At 42.8% G+C, this 17,754-nt stretch overlaps 2 protein-coding genes across 2 annotated transcripts in view; both read left to right on the forward strand.

Moving 5' to 3' along the window:
• Nucleotides 1-17,754, forward strand: part of LOC309559451 (class I histocompatibility antigen, F10 alpha chain-like) — a 751,751-nt gene that overhangs the window by 690,301 nt on the left and 43,696 nt on the right. The window lies entirely within an intron of this gene.
• LOC309559756 (major histocompatibility complex class I-related gene protein-like) overlaps nt 1-17,754 on the forward strand; it is a gene marked incomplete at its 3' end in the record, with an annotated part of 86,016 nt that overhangs the window by 41,143 nt on the left and 27,119 nt on the right. Inside the window, exon 3 of the mRNA XM_082263192.1 lies at nt 9,836-10,114. Within this exon, the coding sequence (XP_082119318.1) occupies nt 9,836-10,114 (279 nt within the window). The remainder of the gene's footprint in view (nt 1-9,835; nt 10,115-17,754) is intronic.

The raw sequence follows: 17,754 nt of genomic DNA on the forward strand, positions 1-17,754 counted from the left end.
GTAAAGCATGCGTTTTCTGTGCGGGTGACATGCAGATGTAAATGCGGCCTAATTGTTAATGCCCCCCCATCAGAGTTAGCAGATGCGTGCAAAATGAGATCTGTAAAAATGTGACACTTCATGACTGACAATGTTCTAGAGCTACTTTGGGGCATTTGTCACGCATGTCGGGCAGTTCATTCAAACTCTTCAAAAACATGCAAAAATGGGAGCGGGAACATGCGATTCTGCTACACTCAGGTGTAAATGGAATGTGCTTGGGAGGAAAGTTTTTAGGCAGCAAGGATGACCAGGGAGGAGAGGTGAGGGTAAAAAAAAAAACACTGATCCATCAAAGTCGCAGAGGAATGCTTCTTATCAGTTGAAGTCGCAGGGAAGTGGTACAGCAAAGTCACGCTGGAAATGGTGCGACTTTCATGTCACACAAGTGTGACCCAGCCGGGGATAAATCCATATTACAATTCTAATGTGACATAGTTGGAGAATACACATCGCTCCTCTCACCTGACCTATGGATAGGATGCACAGAGCAATGCATTGTGGGAGGGTACATGCATTTCCTCCAATACCAGGGAATTGGGATGTCACATTTGAGGGTCCCAGGGACCTCTGATTGTGATTATGGTGTGTGACCCCTCTTGGTGCTTCTGTTTATGGGACATTTTGATTGGGTTTTACACAAATAGTAGAGGTTATTCACTAAGCAAAGTGAAAGTTATTACATGAATGGAAGCAGTGTGTACTTTAAGCAACCAATCACATGCTTGCAAACACAGGACACACCCACTGTAGAGTGAGGGGAATGATTTCCTCCATGCACAGCTGACTTCCAGTCTGGGGCCTCCATAGAGAAGTATGGATGTCGGTCCCCTGTCAGGTCTCCTGTGTGTATTATACATGGAGGACCCCCAGAAATGACACAACATAGACTGCTCCCCCCAGCAGATGTATAATGTGGAATCTCCCATTCCTGTTCTGTGGGGGGGGGGGGGGAGTATTACAGACATATTTAGTCAGTCTTCTACAGGAAGCATTCTGTGATTGGGATTTGGGACTGTCTATGTATGAATAGTATAAGATGGATGAGGAAGGTGTACAATGGCCGTGTATTGTCTCTCAGGTGACACCAAGAGGTGATTATTGAGGAGATGTCGGTTCTCTTTCTGGATTTCCTGTCACATGATCTCTCTGTACAATCTGCAGCCATGAGCAGGGAAAATATTCTAATTATTCCATAATCCACACATCCCGTGTCACCATCACTGGGGGAGGGGTCATCTACAGTGCCTTGCAAAAGTATTCGGGCGCCCCCTTGAACTTTGCAACCTTTTTCCACATTTCAGGCTTCAAACATAAAGATATAAAACTGTAATTTTTTGTGAAGAATCAACAACAAGTGGGACACAATCATGAAGTGGAACGAAATTTATTGGATATTTCAAACTTTGTTAACAAATAAAAAACTGAAAAATTGGGCGTGCAAAATTATTCAGCCCCTTTACTTTCAGTGCAGCAAACTCTCTCCAGAAGTTCAGTGAGGATCTCTGAATGATCCAATGTTGACCTAAATGACTAATGATGATAAATAGAATCCACCTGTGTGTAATCAAGTCTCCGTATAAATGCACCTGCACTATGATAGTCTCAAAGGTCCGTTTAAAGCGCAGAGAGCATCATGAAGAACAAGGAACACACCAGGCAGATCCGTTGTGGAGAAGTTTAAAGCCGGATTTGGATACAAAAAAATTCCCAAGCTTTAAACATCCCAAGGAGCAGTGTTCAAGCGATAATATTGAAATGGAAGGAGTATCAGACCACTGCAAATCTACGAAGACCTGGCCGTCCCCTCTAAACTTTCAGCTCATACAAGGAGAAGACTGATCAGAGATGCAACCAAGAGGCCCATGATCACTCTGGATGAACTGCAGAGATCTACAGCTGAGGTGGGAGACTCTGTCCATAGGACAACAATCAGTCGTATACTGCACAAATCTGGCCTTTATGGAAGAGTGGCAAGAAGAAAGTCATTTCTTAAAGATATCCATAAAAAGTGTTATCTAAAGTTTGCCACAAGCCACCTGGGAGACACACCAAACATGTGGAAGAAGGTGCTCTGGTCAGATGAAACCAAAATCAAACTTTTTGGCAACAATGCAAAACGTTATGTTTGGCGTAAAAGCAACACAGCTCATCACCCTGAACACACCATCCCCACTGTCAAACATGGTAGTGGTGGCAGCATCATGGTTTGGGCCTGCTTTTCTTCAGCAGGGACAGGGAAGATGGTTAAAATTAATGGGGAGATGGATGGAGCCAAATACAGGACCATTCTGGAAGGAGGGGATATTGAGTACAATCTCAGTATTTGCAGATGACACTAAACTAGGCATGCCGATATCTTCTATGCAGGATGTAGAAACCTTACAAACGGACCTGAACAAAATAACGGGGTGGGCAACTACATGGCAGATGAGGTTTAATGTTGATAAATGTAAAGTAATGCACTTGGGGGCCAAAAACCAGAAAGCAAGCTACTCACTAGGGGGGGAACCTCTGGGTGAGTCTAGGATGGAAAAGGACTTGGGGGTACTGGTAGACAACAGGCTTGGCAGTGGCATGCAATGCCAAGCTCTTGCAAGTAAAGCCAACAGAATACTGGGATGTATAAAAAAGGGGATTCACTCCAGAAATAAAGAGATTATTCTTCCACTCTTCAAGACTCTGGTCCGGCCACATCTGGAGTATGCTGTCCAGTTCTGGGCACCGGTCCTCAGGAAGGATGTGCTGGAACTGGAAAGAGTCCAGAGAAGGGCAACAAAAATAATTAGGGGAATGGAGGACATCTGCTATGAGGAAAGACTACAAGCACTGAACCTATTCTCTCTGGAGAAGAGACGATTGAGGGGGGATATGATATCAATGTACAAATACTGTACTGACGACCATAGCATAAGGAACAAACTATTCAGAGTAAGGGAATACAATAAGACACGTGGCCACTCACTAAAACTAGAGGAAGAGCGGTTTAACCTTAAAATGCGTAAGGGGTTTTTCACTGTGAGAGCGGTAAGGATGTGGAATTCTCTTCAGTATCAGCAGGGAGCATTGATAGTTTCAAAAAACTGTTAGATGGACACCTTAGAGACCACAACATACAGGGGTATACAATGTACGGTTAAAAGCAAACACACACACACATCATAGGTTGAACTGGATGGACTGTTGTCTTTTTTCAACCTCACTAACTATGTAACTATGTAACTATGGAAGAAAACCTGATGGAGTCTGCAAAAGACCTGAGACTGGGACGGAGATTTGTCTTCCAACAAGACAATGATCCAAAACATCAAGCAAAATCTACAATGGAATGGTTCACAAATAAACATATACAGGTGTTAGAATGGCCAAGTCAAAGTCCAGACCTGAATCCAATCGAGAATCTGTGGAAAGAACTGAAAACTGCTGTTCACAAACGTTTTCCATCCAACCTCACTGAGCTCGAACTGTTTTGCAAGGAGGAATGGGCAAAAATTTCAGTCTCTTGATGTGCAAAATTGATAGAGACATACCCCAAGCGACTTACAGCTGTAATCGCAGCAAAAGGTGGCGCTACAAAGTATTAACTTAAGGGGGATGAATAATTTTGCACGCCCAATTTTCAGTTTTTTATTTGTTAAAAAAGTTTGAAATATCAAATAAATTTAGTTCCACTTCATGATTGTGTCCCACTTGTTGTTGATTCTTCAAAAAAAAATTACAGTTTTATATCTTTATGTTTTGAAGCCTGAAATGTGGCAAAAGTTCGCAACGTTCAAGGGGGCCGAATACTTTTGCAAGGCACTGTACACAGTGAGTAATTGGCTGGTAGAAAATGGAGGGAAACAGCAGCCAATGAGATGATGATCTGAAGATGTCACACCTGGTTGGTGAATAGAAATGTTTTTGTCGCGTCAGAACAGCCAATCAGTGATGAGTGTAACGAGGGGGTGGGGGTTTTTTTCTCTAGATAGTAAGAGTAGGTTTTGCCTTGTCCCTATTTTGAACAAGAAAATGGGGTGTTTGGTGTCTCAGGCCAAGGTAGTGGGACTTTTAGGGCAAGTAATAATATTACTACAAGTAAAAGTAAAAAAAATATAGTATCGGATTTATTCCGTTGTACTTAAGGCATAATGATATATACATACATTCCAATAAGGTGGAGATATGTGTTTTGGGTATAGGCCCAATGTGATAAAGATAGAAAAAGAAAAACGATTCGAGGGAATCTGTGACATATGTGATAGTTTGTGACAAAATTAGGGATAATAATCTCTGTGTTTCCTGTGTAGTCCAGGAAGTAGTAGTTCACAGAGTTTATCCCTGAATCTGACGCGTTTCGGCTTTCTTTAAGCCTTTCTCAAAGATTTTTGTCACCCAGCTGAAATATATAAAATCAATAACATATCTGTTATTGTAAATATTCATGTAGAAAAATACTGGAGTTTTAGTATAAAATATTTAAGTACATACACTATGGGACCTTGCTTCAATAGACCAATCTCTGTGTCCTCTGAGCCTGCTACAAGGAGTCGTGGGGTACCTCTGTCTGGAAGGATATGTGAGTGTAAGTATTATTTTTATTTTGGATATTGATAGCCTGAAGTTATTCAATAATTACCATTTACTCACGCATTCAATATAGGTGTTCATATATGGTGGCTTGGTGGTAATCCAGCAAAGTCCTGCGTGATCCTTTTCTAAAAAGTCATAATGTATATATATATGTATGTAAGGAGGGTTTTTTCACAATAGTAGTATTTGTTTATTTATGCAGAATTTTATATCCGCCTGGACCAACTTACATATGGTGGATTGCAGGATGGAAGATTCCAATGCCGCGAGTAGGTTTGCAGCCTTGCTTCAATATGCCATTCTAAAGGAATTATAAATAATATAATTCCTATTATATACATTGGTGGTCAGTGGTGAGTATTTTATTAAAGGTGACTTTGAAGGCTTATGGATCCATGAGGTCCATTTAAAGACTTACATTTGAGCAGATGTGGTAAGGTATGGTAGGAATTTCTCCACCGCAGCGGTCCGTGTCTCTCCTGTTCCCTCGCTAGGAGGGATGTGAAGGGAGACGCCGGCTCCCCGGCCTTTTAACGCTGAAAGAAAACATTTCGCATGGACAAGAGGACATAGTCCCGGTTAAACATCATAAAATTTTCTTAAGACCAAGAATAAACAAAGACGGTGGTCCAAAATCACAAAAGGCTTTTTTAGGGAAACAACAGAAGAAGCAGACCCAAGCCACATAATTGAAACTAGGGAACTCACCATCATCAATCTGTCCAAACATAAATTAACAGATGACCAGACGGAGGTTCTAACATTAGGCCTATCCTTTTGCCCTAATAAGGCAACGGACAGATTTGAAACTATAAAGGACATAAACCTTTTTGCACGAAAATTACTTTTAAAAGTTATGTATAGCAAAAAGCCTACAACTGAAGAACCACAGACAAAATTATCCGCAGCAGAATTTAGAGCCATCCGTGATCTAAACCTGCTGTTGGAGGAAGGGGGTCTAGAGGACTGGACGGATGATGACACCAACTTAGATAGCGAAGAGGAGGATCAGGAAACAAATCCTTCACAGGAAACATCCCTAAAAAAATTCAAGAAAAAATCACACCTCTTTCCACCTTTGAACACAAATCCGGCAATTGCACTATTTGTGAGAGAAACCAGCAAGGAGATCAACCAATTGAAAGACCGAGGAAAAACACAAAACCTCACGGAATCACAGAGAAAAGCATTAAAAGAATTACAAGAAAATGAGAAAATCACAATAAAGCCCTCGGACAAAGGAGGCAACATCGTATTAATGGATAATGAGCAATATAAAATGATGTGCCAAAAAATCCTGAATAACAACAAATGTTATAAGAAAATATTACCTATAATCTTGGAAACTTTCAAAGAAGATTTCTATAAAAAATTAGACAGGGCCTTGAACGAGGGCACAATAACAGAAACATTATGGTCATATATGAGGACCGAACACCCCAGGACCCCTACTTTTTATGCGTTACCCAAAATACATAAAAGCAGAGACGACCCTCCCGGGAGACCAATTGTATCGGGAAATGGTAATCTCACAGAAACAACTAGTAAAGTCATCGACGCATACCTCAAACCCCATGTGACTAAACTTCTATCGTATCTAAAAGATACAGTACACCTACTTCAAATTCTAGATGGACTAACAGTACCAGAAGATGCCCTCCTTATTACCATTGACGTCGAATCTCTTTATAATAACATCCCTCATAAAAAAGGAATAGAGATAATTAGACAAGCTCTTATGCAACAGAGTGAACGGGACAATAAGTTCAATGAATTTATTATAATGATGTTGGAATACATTCTAAATCATAATGTATTCACCTTCGATGGTACTTATTATCTGCAAACTTGCGGTGTCGCGATGGGCACTAGTTGTGCTCCATCGTATGCGAACATTTTTCTAGGAGCCTGGGAAACGGAATTCCTGGCGGAAGAAAAAAATAACATCTTTGTAAACAATATATTACTGTGGCAGCGATTTCTGGACGACATCTTCATTATCTGGTCAGGACCAGAGAAGTTAATTAAGGAGTGTCTTAAAACGATGAACAATAACACCTATAACATGTTCTTTACACTCAATTATGATAGAAACAAAATTGCGTTTCTAGACACGTGGATATTAAAAGAACCCAATGGAACCATCAAAACGACCCTTTATCGTAAGGAAACAGCAGGAAATTCAATCCTACATGCGTCAAGTTTCCACCCAATATCTTTAAAAAAAGCAATTCCGTATAGCCAATTTTTAAGGCTAAAGAGGAATTGCACCAAAGATGACGACTATCAGAAAGAAGCCAACCTCCTAAAAGGAAGATTATTGGAAAGAGGATACTCCAAAACCACACTTAGAAAAGCCTTTAATAAGGTCAAACAGCAAGAGAGGCAAGAAATACTCTTTAAATCTAAAGAGGCACACACAAATAAGGAACAAGGGGAAAAAACCCGCATTATTTTGCGGTTTACAAACGAACATCAGAAAATCAAACAAATTCTTCAAAAGCATTGGACAATCCTAAACGAAGATCCTGTGGTAAAACATTTTGTGACAGACAACCCGTTGGTCACCTATAGAAAGGCCGGCTCCCTCAAACAAAATCTAACACATAGCGAATTCAAAGAAAAAAGGAAGGACCCTTGCAGAGATAAGGGCACATACCCCTGCGGCACTTGTGCGCAGTGCAAAGTAATTAAAAAATGCACAGATACCATCCTCCCAAACGGTGAGAAATTTACACCCCGCCACTATGTAAATTGCAAGACTAAGGGGGTCGTGTACCTTATGAGGTGCGAATGCGGGTCATATTATGTTGGTAAAACCAAACAGGAAATGGGCAAAAGAATCAACAAGCACATACAAAGTATGGAAATATGTAATTTCCATTTACCACTTGGTAGGCACGTCAAGTATATCCACAACAATAAAATGCCAAAAGTGACATTCATCGCTTTAGAGAGAATACACATACCACAGCGCGGAGGCGATTGGAACAAAAAGCTTCTCCAAATGGAGATGCGATGGATTAGACGTCTGAATGCCACCAAATATCCTGGATTAAATGAAACGGAAAGTTTTAGACCATTCCTTGAAGGCTTTGCCTCTGGGAAAACGGACTAAAATTAAATATGATACCTGAAACGAGGATTGTCCTTAAAGTAGCAACCTATAGCTTTAAAACTCTAATTCTAAACCATCCATCCCCCCATTTATTTATTTGTAAAATTGTGATAGAAACTTCCCCCACTTAACTAATTAGTGACCATACCTTTAAAATCATCTTGGAAACAAATCCCAGATATAAACATCCTTTCTGGTATGTCAGACTTTGGGACATATCCGACACATCCCCCACGGGAACATCATTCCCCTTTGGATATGCTCTTTTATTATTTATTTATATTTTTTTCTGCTGTTAAAACTATGATCTACGCAAAAATTATGTACACATGAATTAATAATTTAATATTGCATATATTGTTGCATGTATATTGTGTAATGTATACTTTGCTTCAAAACAGACATCCTGATCCTCATGAGCTTGCTCCCGGCACGGTAAGCCCCTGCCCGGTAAGCCCCTGCCCCTATCGAGGATAGGGGCAATTGTGACATGGAAGGGCTAAACATCATGCCTCTGACCACGGCCAGACAACTCCATGTCTCACACTCCGTGTCGGCGGCCGCTTTCCCTGCCCGACAGGCTCGTACTGCGTGCGCAACACCCAGGCGCCTGCGCAGTACGGGACCATTACGTCACGGACAAGGAAGAGCTGCATACGTGCGGCGCCTTCTGCGCATGCGCGAGCAGCGTTAAAAGGCCGGGGAGCCGGCGTCTCCCTTCACATCCCTCCTAGCGAGGGAACAGGAGAGACACGGACCGCTGCGGTGGAGAAATTCCTACCATACCTTACCACATCTGCTCAAATGTAAGTCTTTAAATGGACCTCATGGATCCATAAGCCTTCAAAGTCACCTTTAATAAAATACTCACCACTGACCACCAATGTATATAATAGGAATTATATTATTTATAATTCCTTTAGAATGGCATATTGAAGCAAGGCTGCAAACCTACTCGCGGCATTGGAATCTTCCATCCTGCAATCCACCATATGTAAGTTGGTCCAGGCGGATATAAAATTCTGCATAAATAAACAAATACTACTATTGTGAAAAAACCCTCCTTACATACATATATATATACATTATGACTTTTTAGAAAAGGATCACGCAGGACTTTGCTGGATTACCACCAAGCCACCATATATGAACACCTATATTGAATGCGTGAGTAAATGGTAATTATTGAATAACTTCAGGCTATCAATATCCAAAATAAAAATAATACTTACACTCACATATCCTTCCAGACAGAGGTACCCCACGACTCCTTGTAGCAGGCTCAGAGGACACAGAGATTGGTCTATTGAAGCAAGGTCCCATAGTGTATGTACTTAAATATTTTATACTAAAACTCCAGTATTTTTCTACATGAATATTTACAATAACAGATATGTTATTGATTTTATATATTTCAGCTGGGTGACAAAAATCTTTGAGAAAGGCTTAAAGAAAGCCGAAACGCGTCAGTTTAAGGGATAAACTCTGTGAACTACTACTTCCTGGACTACACAGGAAACACAGAGATTATTATCCCTAATTTTGTCACAAACTATCACATATGTCACAGATTCCCTCGAATCGTTTTTCTTTTTCTATCTTTATCACATTGGGCCTATACCCAAAACACATATCTCCACCTTATTGGAATGTATGTATATATCATTATGCCTTAAGTACAACGGAATAAATCCGATACTCTATTTTTTTTACTTTTACTTGTAGTAATATTATTACTTTCCCTAAAAGTCCCACTACCTTGGCCTGAGACACCAAACACCCCATTATCAGTGATGAGTGTCATCTCCTCAGTGGTGGGATGAGTCGGTGACCCCTCTGTAGAACATTCTGGGGTGTCGCTAGGATCCGATCTTCTTCTTCCTCCATACTGAGGATGTGTATCGGAGTTTTCTGCCATAGTAGAGGATATATATCTGTAGTACTGGCCGTGCCATTATAAGGAGAGCTGTGCTGTATATGTACACTCTGTATACACACATCTATCCCTATACATATCTCCTCCATATACCATCACCTCCTACATCATCACATATTACACACATCACACCTCTGATCCCGGGTCACATCTTCCTCTTCTCTCTGCAGGATTCCATTCCTACCAGAGGATGTTCGGCTGTGAGCTGAGAGATGACGGCACCACTGCGGGGTATAGTCAGCACGGATATGATGGGAGAGATTTTGTGTATCTGGACACACAGAGTTGGATCTATATCCCGACCATGAATGAGGCTCAGATCACCACACAGAGATGGAACAGTCCGGAGGTCAGACTGGGGGAGAGAGACAAGAATTATCTGGAAAATATCTGTATTCCATGGCTGAAGAAACACATCAACAATGGGAGAGAAGATCTGGAGAAGAGAGGTGACTGCACTATATACATCATATATGTTATATCTACACCCCGTATATACACACTACACTATATACATCATATATGTTATATCTACACCCCGTATATACACACTACACTATATACATCATATATGTTATATCTACACCCCGTATATACACACTACACTATATACATCATATATGTTATATCTACACACCGTATATACACACTACACTATATTCATCATATATGTTATATCTACACCCCGTATATACACACTGCACTATATATATCATATATGTTATATCTACACCCCGTATATACACACTACACTATATACATCATATATGTTATATCTACACCCCGTATATACACACTACTCTATATACATCATATATGTTATATCTACACACCGTATATACACACTACACTATATATATCATATATGTTATATCTACACCCCGTATATACACACTACACTATATACATCATATATGTTATATCTACACACCGTATATACACACTGCACTATATACATCATATATATCTACACACCGTATATACACACTGCACTATATACATCATATATGTTATATCTACACACTGTATATACACACTACACTATATACATCATATATGTTATATCTACACCCCGTATATACACACTGCACTATATACATCATATATGTTATATCTACACCCCGTATATACACACTGCACTATATACATCAAATATGTTATATCTACACACCAAAAGTATTGGGACGCCTGCCTTTACACGCACATGAACTTTAATGGCATCCCAGTCTTAGTCTGTAGGGTTCAATATTTAGTTGGCCCACCCTTTGCAGCTATAACAGCTTCAACTCTTCTGGGAAGGCTGTCCACAAGCTTTAGGAGTGTGTCTATGGGAATGTTTGACCATTCTTCCAGAAGTGCATTTGGAAGGTCAGGCACTGATGTTGGACGGGAAGACTGGCTCACAGTCTCCACTCTAATTCATCCCAAAGGTGTTATCGGGTTGAGGTCAGGACTCTGTGCAGGCCAGTCAAGTTCCTCCACCCCAAACTCACTCATCCATGTTTTTATGGACCTTGCTTTGTGCACTGGTCAAGTTCCTCCATCCCTGTTGGAACAGGAAGGGGCCATCCCCAAACTGTTCCCACAAAGTTGGGAGCATGAAATTATCCAAAATGTTTTGGTATGCTGACACCTTAAGAGTTCCTTTCACTGGAAATAAAGGGCCAAACCCAACCCCTAAAAAACAACCCCACACCATAATCCCCCCTCCACCAAATGATTTGGACCAGTGCACAAAGCAAGGTCCATAAAGACATGGATGAGTGAGTTTGGGGTGGAGGAACTTGACTGGCCTGCACAGAGTCCTGACCTCAACGTGATAGAACACATTTGGGATGAATTAGAGGGGAGATTGTGAGTCAGGCCTTCTTGTCCACATCAGTGCCTAACCTCATAAATGTGCTTATGGAAGAATGGTCAATCCTTCTGATAGACACACTCCTAAACCTTGTGGGCAGCCTCCCCAGAGGAGTTGAAGCTGTTATAGCTGCAAAGGGTGGGCCAACTCAATATTGAACCCTACGGACTAAGACTGGGATGCCATTAAAGTAAATGTGTGTGTAAAGGCAGGCGTCCCAATACTTTTGGTAATATAGTGTACATCGTATGTTATATGTACACACCGTAAATACACACTACACTACATACATCATATATGTTATATCCACACACTGTATATTCAAATTACACTATATACATCATATATGTTATATCTACACCCTGTATATACACACTACACTTTATACATCATATATGTTATATCTACACACCGTATATACATACTACAATATATACATCATATATGTTATATCTACACACTACACTATATACATCATATATGTTATATCTACACACCGTATATACACACTGCACTATATACATCATATATGTTATATCTATACCCCGTATATACACACTCCACTATATACATCATATATGTTATATCTACACCCCGTATATACACACTGCACTATATACATCATATATGTTATATCTACACACCATATATACACACTGCACTATATCCTGTATATTATATCTACACACTGTATATACACTCTGCATACAGTACAAATACTTATTACACTGTAAATATACGGCTCTATGTACACACTTCTGTATGTAGTCACACCACATGGTATATACACCGTACACTATAGATATACTTTATAAGGGAATGTGTTGGGGCCGAAACAACTAATCAATTATGAAAAGAATTGTCAGCTATTTTCAGAACCGATTAGTTGGTCAGCTGATTAGTTGGCCTGCATACAGAATGCATTATTTGTTTACATATCAGGAAATACAGTGCAGCACACATACAGCTCAGTACACCCTCCATACATGTCAGTATACACAGTGCAGCACACATACAGCTCAGTACACCGTCCATACATGTCAGTATACACAGTACAGCACACATACAGCTCAGTACACCGTCCATACATGTCAGTATACACAGTGCAGCGCACCTACAGCTCAGTACACCGTCCATACATGTCAGTATACACAGTGCAGCACACATACAGCTCAGTACACCGTCCATACATGTCAGTATACACAGTGCAGCACCCATACAGCTCAGTACACCGTCCATACATGTCAGTATACACAGTGCAGCACACATACAGCTAAGTACACCATCCATACATGTCAGTATACACAGTGCAGCACACATACAGCTCAGTACACCATCCATACATGTCAGTATACACAGTGCAGCACACATACAGCTCAGTACACCGTCCATACATGTCAGTATACACAGTGCAGCACACATACAGCTCAGTACACCATCCATACATGTCAGTATACACAGTGCAGCACACATACAGCTCAGTACACCGTCCATACATGTCAGTATACACAGTGCAGCACACATACAGCTCAGTACACCGTCCATACATGTCAGTATACACAGTGCAGCACACATACAGCTCAGTACACCGTCCATACATGTCAGTATACACAGTGCAGCACACATACAGCTCAGTACACCGTCCTTACATGTCAGTATACACAGTGCAGCACCCATACAGCTCAGTACACCGTCCATACATGTCAGTATACACAGTGCAGCACACATACAGCTCAGTACACCATCCATACAATTACAAATACAAGAATTTTCTCCTCTGAATTGTGATTTTAAGGGCAATTATTACACATAATGTAAAAAAAGAGATTTCTCTTACGTCCTCCGACAGTCGCCGCCCCTCATAAGTCATCGCTATTGGGTATTGACTTCCGCTCCTCAGGAGTAGCTAGGCATAAGACTTAGTTAAAAGAACAAAAGCATTTAGCATAGACACACCCATGGGGGCTGTCCCATTGGTCAATACCCCCCTGCAGTAATACCTCCCAACTCAGTCTCTGCCTAGCGTCAGGAGTAGTCAGGCTTCCCTGTGCTGGGGCTTCAGTCTCAGCCTTTCTAATCTTTTCTTTGATTTTTCTTTGCAAAATGTCAGTTTTTTCTTTGCTTTACTAGCTGTTTATTTTGTCAGCTTTAGTTTAGTCGGCTCTTCGGATGAAGATGGATCAAGCGGAGCTGGGAATCAGACTGGCAGCCCTGGCTCTCCAGGGCAGAAGGTCAGATGGATCCCCAGCCCGCCATCGAGTGTTCGGCTATTGTTCTCCCTGGCGCTATGAACGACCCATCCCTGCTCGCAGCAGGGATGCAGCCTGTGAGGTGGCTACCTCACTGGACACATATGCGGTTCTGTGCTGCGGTGTCCTGCGTTTTTTGGCTGACGGCATTCCCTGTCATCTGAGGACAGAGGCTTTCCGTTCAAAGAGGCACCCCACGCCATCCAGTACAGGTAAGTACTTTCTTTGTGGGGACCTCTGTCTGGGATGGCAGTCCTGTGTTGCTGTGTGTCCCCTCATGTCTGTGCGTTTATGGGGCTCCCTGATGCGATCCCTGCGGGAGTCTTCTTTAATACACTACTGGCTGTGTGGTGTGGGGACCCCTCTCCTGTGTCACTTTTATTATTTGGGAGGTGCAGACTGTGTTTGAGGCGACCGCTGCGGCTAAAAACCGCACGGTCCGCCATTTTGGATGTGGGCAGCATGTCTGGCTTCACTGTGGGCTTTTACTATAGCTTGCTATGTAGTGGTTTTGATGCCATCCGGCGCCATCTTGTGTGTGTGGCAGAACAATCCTTCCGAGCACATGTCGGCAGCCATCTTGCCGAAGCCATCCAGTCATTCCTATAGGCAGCCATTTTCCCTGGGCCTTGCAGCATATAGTTCAGCTTCTGGTGACCTCACTTTCTTTTCCTCTGGAGCAGCGATCAGTGTGGTAACACTCTGTGGGGCTCTGCAGACTGTCTCTTCCATATCTCTCTGTTCTATCCTTCCTGGCTCAGTTTTGTCCCTTTTGGGAGGTCTGTGTACACAGTGCTTATAGCGGTGGGCTGCGCTATCTGCAGCGCTTTTAAAGGGCCAGTACTTTTGCTTATTGATTTTGGCAATGGATTCTCAAGACAGCAAATTCCCTTCAGCCTTGGTGGGGGACCCCAGTTCTGCGGAACCCCCCGTTATACCTAATTTGGCTGCTGTGGTGGCGTCTTTGGTGTCAAAAATTGAGGTGCTGATGGCTGAACGTGCTGCTAGGAAAAGGCCCAGATTATCTTTCTCCTCTGATTCAGATGGTGATGTGGCTGCTGTGGCTGGCGTGGCCCTTTCAGGGTCTCGCTCGTCCCTGGACCCTCTGGGGTCTGAGGGGGAGGCAGAGGTGGAGGGGGTTGATGAATCTTCCCCGGGGTCACCTGAAGAACGCGCACACATGAATGATTTGATTTCTTCTGTGAAAGAAACACTACATTTGGAGGATGAGCCCACTCCTCCGGCCATTGTGTCCTCATTTGGTACACATAGGGCCCGAAAGTCGGCGCAGGTTTTTCCCTGCCCCGCTGAGTTTCATCACACAGTGAATGTACAATGGCGCAGTTTAAAACGCCCCTTTACGATGCATAGTAGGTTTAAACTGCTGTACCCCTTTGCGCCTTCTACGGATGCGCGCTGGTGCGTGGCCCCCAAGGTGGATCACGCTGTGGCCATGTTGGACAAGGCTACTCTGGTTCCTACTGAGGATACCCCGGTGTTCCGGGATCCTACGGACAGGAGGTTGGAGTCTCTTGCCCGCCATGCCTTTACAGTGGTGGGCTCTATGCTCAAACCTATTTTTGCTTCTGTCATGGTGGCTCAGGTGGTGGCGGACTGGACTAAGGTGCTTAGGCGCACTCTCGTGACGGATTCTGCCCCGCCTGCCACGCTAGAAATGGTGGACCAAATTCATCAAGGGGTCATGTTTTTGTGCGATGCGGCCTTAAATGAGGCCCCTTTGGCTGCACGCCTGTCTAGTGTCGCGGTGCTTAACCGTCGACTAATCTGGCTGAAGAGCTGGTCGGCTGACCAGACGTCACGGAAAACGGTGGCTGACTTTCCTTATGCTGGGTCTCGCCTTTTTTGCGAGGCCTTGGATACTTTGGTGAAAGGAGTCACTGGGGGTAAGAGCACTCTGCTGCCCCAAAATCCGAAGAACAAGTCCTTTCGCGGCAAGCGGGGGTCCCGCCTTTAGACCCACGCAGGGGTCCTTTAGTGCCTTTAAGTCACAATTCAAGGGCAAACCTTTCAAGGGCCAAGGCGGCCAGAAGAAGCCCTGAGTGGGTAAGCAAAAGTCCGGCCATGCTGGCACGGCGGCTCAGCCCGCCTCTGCCTGAAAGGACACCCTCACCCATTTCAGGGGTGTGGGGACGTTTGCACGGTTTCCTCCAACCTTGGCTGCTCCGTATTCCAGACAGGTGGGTTCAGGAAATCATTCGATCTGGATACAAGATCAAATTCCTTTCACGGCCGGCGGACAGATTCTTTTCCTCAAATCTTCATTTGACCCCAGGGCGTTTACAGGACCTGCATCAAGCGGTGCAGGACCTCTTGGTCCAGGGGGTAATTGTCCCGGTGCCTCATCGGGACAGGTTTCAGGGGTTTTACTCCAATCTGTTCAGATCAGATGGATCAGACAGACCATTGAACAGGCCTATGCCTTGAAAGAACGGGTTCCACCCTTCTCTGTTAAGGCGCACTCTACCAGGTCATTGAGTACGTCCTGGGCCTACCGGCATCAGGCATCGTGGCCCAGGTGTGCAAGGCTGCGACTTGGTCATCGGTGCACACCTTTTCCAAATTCTGTAAGGTGGATGTTCTGGCATCAGCTGATGCTTCCTTTGGCCGCAAAGTTCTCAGTGCGGCAGTGCCATAGGGGACCCTTGTTTTTTTGTGGGTCCCTGGCTGTTGGGGTTGTTTATCCCTGGGTTATTTGCTTTCCAGGGCTGTTGCTCCTGTTGAGCCTTTTCCGTTGCCCAGAAGGTTCTCTTACTGTGTGTGTAAGGTTCCTTTCTCTGATGTGGGTACTGCGTTGCCTTTTCTGCGGTTGCGTCTCCCACGCCTCATGTCTACACTGCTTTGGGACATCCCAATAGTGATGACTTATGAGGGGCGGCGACTGTCGGAGGACGTAAGAGAAAACGGAATTTTTGTAAAATCTTACTGTTAAATTCCTTTCTCTGAGTCCTCCGACAGTCGCCGCCCCCGCCCCTCTTTTGGGGTTTTTTCTTGTATACCTACTGCTATTCTACCAAACTGAGTTGGGAGGGATTACTGCAGGGGGGTATTAACCAGTGGGACAGCCCCCATGGGTGTGTCTATGCTAAATGCTTTTGTTCTTTTAACTAAGTCTTATGCCTTGCTACTCCTGCGGAGCGGAAGTCAATACCCAATAGTGATGACTTATGAGGGGCGGCGACTGTCGGAGGACTCAGAGAAAGGAATTTTACGGTAAGATTTTACAAAAATTCAGTTTTTAATATTTATTGAGATTATTCATAAAAGTTCCAAAGTTACATAAATCACAAAAAATAGTAAAAACAGTGCAAAGACACCAATTGTAATACAAACAAAAGGCATAACAAACACTTAGACCAAAGATTGAAAGGGACCCAATACACCTCCAACAGGAGGAAGTGCCAACGCGTTTCGAATGTTTAAGTGAACTTGTAGTTCAATTCTTCTTCAGGGAAGATATTGTTGTCCCATTTCTGTGATAAGAAACAAAGGAAATAAAACATCTTATGTTTATCACAGAAACCCTCATTTGTGGGCCCCCCCAAAAGAGCACACACACAGAGCCAAGATGCCACTAACCATATAATAGAAATGTCCATTTGCCATATGGAAGCAGAAAACCCTCCAATATTTGACCGCATATTCAAGAAGCTCAAAGGATATGTTTCTGCCAAAACAAGGGATATAGGGGGACTCAGCCCTCCAATAGATAACACCACATCCCAGCAGGACCGCAGGATGGAAAACCTTTTCACCCAATATTGACTGGTACCTTTGTAATAAACCAGAATATGTATATGTGTATATTAATATCCAATAAGGAAAAACATCTGAAATAGATGATTCAAAGATGGAGACAAAAAAGTAATTTAAGATTACATATATGTATACTTACAAAAATAACGGGCATACTAAAGTGTCCCAATCCGGAAGACTTTCCAAATAGATCTGATAGAAGCCTGAT

The sequence above is a fragment of the Pelophylax lessonae genome, assembly GCF_965119305.1.
Source record: "Pelophylax lessonae genome assembly, chromosome: 7".
NCBI classification, from domain to species: Eukaryota; Metazoa; Chordata; class Amphibia; order Anura; family Ranidae; genus Pelophylax; species Pelophylax lessonae.